General features: G+C 37.4%; 2 protein-coding genes across 2 annotated transcripts; both read left to right on the top strand.

The window, feature by feature from the left end:
* The first annotated feature begins 2,775 nt into the window (after nucleotides 1–2,775).
* On the top strand, nucleotides 2,776–3,525 carry LOC124722651. The gene is made up of 2 exons (XM_047247797.1): nucleotides 2,776–3,151; nucleotides 3,368–3,525. The coding sequence occupies exons 1-2, from the start codon at nucleotides 2,776–2,778 to the stop codon at nucleotides 3,523–3,525; spliced, it is 534 nt and encodes a 177-aa protein (XP_047103753.1).
* Nucleotides 3,526–3,597: 72 nt separating this feature from the next.
* Nucleotides 3,598–4,531, top strand: LOC124722650. The gene is made up of 3 exons (XM_047247796.1): nucleotides 3,598–3,652; nucleotides 3,778–4,343; nucleotides 4,502–4,531. Exons 1-3 carry the CDS (start codon nucleotides 3,598–3,600, stop codon nucleotides 4,529–4,531), a joined length of 651 nt encoding a protein of 216 aa, XP_047103752.1.
* Nucleotides 4,532–7,402: the final 2,871 nt, after the last annotated feature.

The raw sequence follows: 7,402 nt of genomic DNA, 5'->3' as shown, positions 1-7,402 counted from the left end.
GTATGGTGTACAAGCCAGTATTCTTATGAGTGGAGTGCTGCCAGCCTGTTACACGCTGTGCGTTTGTTTACTCACAACTAATTTTGCAGAAGACGAAATCTAATTTGGAAATTCGAATACAATGTTCGATACTGTGGTTACATGTCTGAAGCAATTTTGTTAAGCCCTACAATGGCACTTTCTGAGTGTCTTATTCTTCCTGCATTATGGAGAAAATGGTTGAACATTACTACAGTGAAACATGTCCAACACCTACAATGGCTAGAAGTATTCCGAATGGGTAAATACTCTCCGAGTAATTACAAGGGATAAAGACATTGCTAATAAGCCAGGCATAAGTTGGGTTTTGACGTATTTTTGGAAATTTTTGCTATCCGTTTCTGAGTGATAGACGTTTTGGTTTTTGAGCCATGAAAAACCTGTCTCCGCCTGCTTGAACAACAACTGAACTCTGACCAGCACTTTTGTTTGACAATACTACTCACGCACTAATACTTTGCCAACATTTATTTACTGTACAATGCATGTGAATCCATGTATCATTTTAGTAAACGAATGGTCACTTTGATTCTAATGAAAACCTGAGAAAGTCCGGTGTTTTAGCAACAATGCCTTCTCGTTCGCACAAAACAAAACCTTAATTTTGACACTTTCTAAAACGAAAATCCATAGACAGAACATTGCTTCTAACCATTTCCTTGCTGGCTTTGAAGCTCGTTTCTGTTTGAAAAAAGTTGTGCAGTTTTCTCAAATTTCATACTTCTTTCTATTGTCCACAATGCCATACAAATTGCTGCCTGACAACACATTTATCCATATCATCTGTCAATACCTACTGTGATCTTCTTGCTTCTTCTTCTTCTAGTTTAACCGTAGCCTCGCTCTACCTTGTCACGTGACCTAGTTCCTGGCACTGCCGAGTCACCACTTCACCTTTCCAGGCAATAGGTATTGTTGCATTCTCTACAACTAAAACTACAGAATTCGTTTCTGTAGATGGCAGGGGGAGTCGATTGGTCAGAAGCTCCTTCATTGCATTTCGTAAGAACAGAAGAATTGGTACGTCCAAATTTCTTGCAACTTGGGATGTAATAGGCAAGTACTTTTCATTTAACATACAATTAGAATTGTACATGCACGTTACCCATAACTTAGAATTTTTCTCCTTCAAGATTGCAGAATAGGAAAATTTATTTTTCTTATGATCTGTTACTTCAAAAATTTGGCAACTTGGCAAATAAGCATGCATCATCCCAATAGCTAGAATAAATATAAATCGAAGAAAAGTGATGTGATACGGCGATGACTAACTTGTTACCCATTACTCCATAATCAGACACGAATGAAATGGTACATGGAAATTAAGACAGATGTTGAGTGTCCGTTCTTTGAACAGAACAACCGCAGTCCTGTGAATTAATGTATTTTGACTAGCATTAGTACCCGTCGCTGGTCGGCTGTGTATTTATGGCATTATTATGCTACTCCATCTACTTATTCTTCCTCTCTCCATTGTCTTCCGTCCAACTCTTTGACTGTTTCACCTGCGTCTGTAGTGAAATTTGTCACGAAATTAAATTTCACACGGCTCAATTCCTATGACTTCATCTCCTTAACAGTAATATAATTTTCCATTTATGTGCATTGGAATATCAGAAAATTGTCTGGGAAGTGTGTTGCAAACAAAGTTAATACACTGACAGCAACAGTCAGTTTCATGTAATCATTCTTTGCAGGCTGGATCGAAACATGCCCGACAGTAAATAAAGACAGCCTGGCAGTGAATATAGGAAAAGACAGGTGATGAAGGAAAATGATGATAAGAAGCAAAAGGATGCACTACAACGATATTTCAAGCCCAAGAGAGAATGACCTAGCAGCAGTGAGGGTGGAAAAATAGATCCTGAAAGTACAGATCCTAGTGGAGGTACTGCAGCTACAGCTTTATCTTCAGGACATCACCAGAAAGTTGATGAACACAGTACTGCGACCACTGTATACAGTAGCAATGCTGACGGTGGGCCATCCACAACATGTTCAACAGACCTTGTCGGGACTCAAGACCTGTTTGTGATGAAAGCTTCACGATTGAAACATCAGGCAGAACTGAAATTAGGCAACCCGATTCAGAAAATACCAGACGAACATCAGCCAAGGTACTCACCACCGGAAAAGGGATTTAAGGCGAGCCTGAACTGAAAAACACAAATGACTCATATCCCAGAAGATGGCTGGAAATTATTACCGACTGCATTCGAATGACTTTGGTCATGCGAGGTCCCCCAAGCGCATTAGGGAAACTGAAGAATGTCCTAAAAACGCGGACAACCGGAGTTTCAGCCCTGTGCACTACAGCTATTCTTTGAAGAATTTAGAAGAAGCAGATGGACATTGGTAGGTGTACTCAAAGAGCAAGCTTTTTTGTTGCAAGCTTTTTTCGTCATCTACAGTAAAAATTGCAAAGAATGGTATAAGCTACTGGTGACACCTTACTTCATATCTCAAAAGTCAAAGGAAGTCTACTGAGCATTTGAATTCACATAAAAAGTGGATCGTGTTTTCCGAGGGACTGAAAAAGTCATGAACTGTCGATGCCCATCATCAAAGGCTTCTGAATACTGAAAGCAAACATTAGAAAAATGTTCTTGAGCTCTTAATAGCAGTAATTCATTTCCTGGGTCAGCACCATCTGCCTTTGAGAGGAAGTACAGATACACTCTTTCAGCCTAACAACAGAAACTTCTTGAATTTTTCGGAAAGTTTGACACTGTGATGATGGAGCACCTGCACAGAACAAAGGAAGGTGAGAACAAGGGTCATCATTATCTTGGAAAAGAAACAAAGAATCAAATAATTAATCTTATTGGATCATCTATAACCAACAACATTCTATTAATGATGAAATCTGCAAAGTATTACTGTATAATTCTGGACTGCACACAAGATATTTCAAACATTGAGCAGATGACAGTTGTGGTACGTTTTGTCCAGGAGACAAAACTCCACGGGGTATATGATGTCCAAATTTGGGAGCATTTCCTGGCATTTCTTCCAGTGCCTGATTCTTTATGCTCCACTTTGATGCAGGTCGTACTCAAGTTCTTGGAAGATAAAAAAATCCTATTGTGTAATATGAGAGGGCAAGAAAGAAGTTTGATCTCCAGAAATGAATTTCAGATATGAACAAGAAATCATTTTATGTACCATGTAGGAGTCACTCATTGAATCCTGATGTAAACTATGCCGCTAGTCTTCTAGATATGCTGTTTCCATGTTTTCGACAGTGAAAAGCTTGTATGTCTTCTTCTCGTCCTCCGTTCGACATTGGGATGTCTTGAAGAAGTATCTGCCTAACCTGTTGCTGAAGCCACTGATGACCTTACTCCGCTGAGGTTTCAAATTGGAGATGTTTTTGATGCACTGGTTCAGATATCAGAAAAATTCAATGGCATGACCGCTCACGAAACAAGGTTACTTGTGAATCAAATAAAAATTTACGCCTTTCTCACATCTCTGGTAATCTGATATGACATTGTGCTTCACATCAGTGCAGTCGGTAAGACCATCCAGACCACTGACATAAATGTTTCTGAGAGCATGGAAATGCTTGAAATACGAAAGCATAAAATGAGACCTGCAGAACAGAAGAAAAGTTTGTGTCTTTCTTGATGGATTCTAAGGATTTGGCTAAAGAATTACAGCTAGAAGATCTGACATTACCATGGATAAGTGTATCCTGGTGATGAAGTAAGAAGCCAATACACTTTACCTATGAAGGAAGGGATGAGACAATAGATGATCCAAAAAAACGAAATAAGATTGAATTCTACTATTATCTTTTAGATATAGTAATCACATCTTTGGATGAGAGATTGAGTCAACTGAAAGCTCATTGTGATTATTTTGATTATCTCTACGACATTGACGAGCTGAAGAATACACCTCCTGACAGCCTGGACACAAAGTGTAGAAACCTCGCAGAGATTTTGCAAGATCATGAGTCAAGCGACATTGATGCACTGGAGTTGAGAGATGAACTAAAAGTGCTTTCAACATTGTTGAAACCTGGTATAGGTCCAAAAGAGATTCTGAAGTTTATGGGAAGACATAATTTTTGGCCGAATGTTAACATTGCTCTGAGAATTCCCCTAACACTCTCAGTGACAGTTGCGAGTGGAAAGAGGAGTTTCTCAAAACTGAAATTGATAAAGACATACCTCCGATCAACCATGAACAAAACTCATTTGAATGATCTTGCAACAATATCGATTGAGAATGAGGTTGTGGAGGACTTACATTACACAGATCATGTGAAAGAGTTTGCACAAGCAAAAGCTAGGAAGGTTCGATTTGTCTAGCACTTTTTTAAATTTTTATATTATGATCAGTGTCTTGGTTATTTACTGTGTTGTTTATTATTTTGTTCAACATTAAATAGTTATCGTAAATATTATTGTTCAAACCAAATTATCATTAAATTGTAAATATATTTTGTTTTCAGTTGAATACATTATATGTTCACAACCATTGAAAAATGTTTATTTACGTTAACTGTAAGTTCAAGCCATGCTAGATTAGCCGAGTGGTCTAAGGCGCTGCAGTCATGGACTGTGTGACTGGCCCCGGCGGTGGTTCGAGTCTTCCCTCAGGCATGAGTGTGTGTATTTGTCCTCAGGATAATATAGGATAAGTAGTGTGTAAGCTTAGGGAGTGATGACCTCAGCAGTTAAGCCCCATAAGATTTCACACACATTTGGACAATTGAGTAAATTCACAAGGCTTATAAAAGTTAGCTTGATTTATTCAATCAGGTTTGATTCCACTTTAGAGTTAGTGCCCAGCAACTGTTTTGTACAAATCTGTAGAGAATGTCACCAACCAGTGGCAATTTTTGTTTCTATTTTCCAGATCTACATAGATTTTTTCACAGTGTGGCTGTTCTCAATGCTTGGAGTTATATTTACATCTATACCGTCATCCTGAATGTAACTGTCAACATGACAGTTTACATACAATCACATATTAACAGCTTTGAGACTAGCCAAATAAAATTCCACAAACGTTTTGCATAAACAAAGGGGGGCGGGGGGCGCAATTTAGCAGCTCGCTTGGGGAGGCACTTGGGCTTATTTACTGATAAATGAGACCACTTTTTGACTACATCTAATAATTTCAAAAGCTATTGGCATTTCCTATCTTTTCACATATACATTCCCAACTTCTCAAGAGCAGTATCAAAGGCAACAATTGTGACTGACCAGAAATATACAAATATAACACTGATAATTGCAAAAACAGGAAACATTTTGTAACTGATAACATAACATACAACATAGACAGTTTACAGTATGTTCATAAACCAACAACTAAAGTCACAAAAAACCAATGCAATATAGCGGAACTGTTGGGAATATTGGAAACATATTTGAAATATGCTTCAAAATGTACACAGTTACCCCATTTAATGTCTGCACTGTTTTTAATGTACTTCCTTAAAATTCAAAGTACATAATCTTCAGTGCATTCACAAAGTTGTATATCTGACCAACAGACAAATTTAATACACTATACAACAAGAACAAAGAAACATCCTATTCTGTATATGCAGTAGCGTATAATTATACCCTATGCTAGATGTCTTGCAATAAAGTCGAGTAACACACAAAGTATTAAGTCAATAGCTATAAGAATGCCAAAGCTTTTCACAATACAATACACACCTTTTCGTAACATATATGATACCAACAAGAAAGCTATTTCCAGTAGCTCAAAAGTACCTCACATCACACACTTTCACACAAGGACTCATAAACTAGAATTGTCCTCAGTAACTTTAGCCACTGAACACAAATAATGGTTCAAAAATAGTTCATTACCAGGATTATGCAACACAGGCTGCATCTATATTGAACACGTCATACTTCATGTTGTAGTGATAGAAATGAAGCAGTTAATGAGTCTACTACTTAACAGTGAAAAGCCACAATTAAAGGACACCAAAATTCTTATCTCTTACACAGGATACTCAAGACACCGTACAGCCAATGCCACATGAAATTTACTGAATCAGTTTTGATGGGAGAACTTCAACCACCAGCACTACAGCTGTGAACTGGCCCAAGTGGCTGTCATCTATTCCTTCTCATGAATTCTTTTTTGTTGCAATACATTTCCACACTGAAGCTGAGGTGCCAACTGGAAGGACGTTATGGTGTTGGATTTTGGCAGCTGGGTCCTATGAGATGTGCATGCACCTGGAGGTGCACGGTTTCAAAAATGCCTCAACAATGTCAGTGATTATGTTGTGAAGTAGCCACTCAACCAATGTAAACATTCCAATAAATATTACTAAATACATTTTTCCTTTCTTTATAGGCCATAAAAACTTGCTTTCTGGTAGAAACTTGTTTTAACACTATCAGGTAAAGTGAAAGTAAATTACATTCCGTGTGGATGTAATTTACACATATGAACACCCAAAATACACCTGCACTTTGTAACAGTAGGCTCAGAAAATAAAATTACAATATAAATTTACTCCATTAGCAACAACGTGCAACCCATGATACATTCACAACATACCATGTGACACTTCTTGTTGAGAAATGTTGTAACATAGATATTCACTGTTCACTACAGGATTACAAACCAAATTATTTAATCTTGAATATGCACAATGCATTTACTGACAAACGTGACCACTCTTGACTACACATAGGAATTTTAAAAGCTATGCAAATTACTATCTTTTCACATCTACACTGCTCCAACAATGCCAACTTCTAAAAGCAGTATCAAAGGCAACAATTTTGCCTAACCAAAAATATACAGATATATCACTGGTAAGTGCAAATACCTGTCATGTCATTAGATGTAATGCATTGTACAAGTTACAGGATCTACTAATACTAATGTCACACAACATACCTACCTCAAACAAATGACGTCCAAGGGAATAGGTACTTGTGACAAAGGAATTGGTTTACACCTAGTACTCCAACTCTGACAATCAACTGGGAATGATGTCATCACCTGTAAATACAAATCAATTTGGCATTAGCCAAACATATCAGAGTTTTCTTAGTACTTGTACTATCCCCTAAACAGCACCCTTCACACACACTAGTTAACATGTGTGTAACTTTCATAACAGAAAAGCAAAGATTACTAATCAAATACATAAATGTACACAGTACAGACTACTTGAGACTGGTTCTGAAATTAACCCTCCATCAAAATGAGAAACTACCCCAAAATAGTAACATTTCCATTACTATATTTAAATAGTAAACTTATTTCATTTTCATATCATTTCTTTGTGCGACATCAATCTCAAACAACAATTGCGTATCAAACTTAACTTAAATAACAATAAGTCTCATATACCTACCATGCCTTATTC

This window comes from Schistocerca piceifrons, chromosome X (genome assembly GCF_021461385.2).
Source record: "Schistocerca piceifrons isolate TAMUIC-IGC-003096 chromosome X, iqSchPice1.1, whole genome shotgun sequence".
NCBI classification, from domain to species: domain Eukaryota; kingdom Metazoa; phylum Arthropoda; class Insecta; order Orthoptera; family Acrididae; genus Schistocerca; species Schistocerca piceifrons.
The sequence above is the reverse complement of the archived record's forward strand: the minus strand, read 5'-3'. Positions and strand labels throughout refer to the sequence as shown.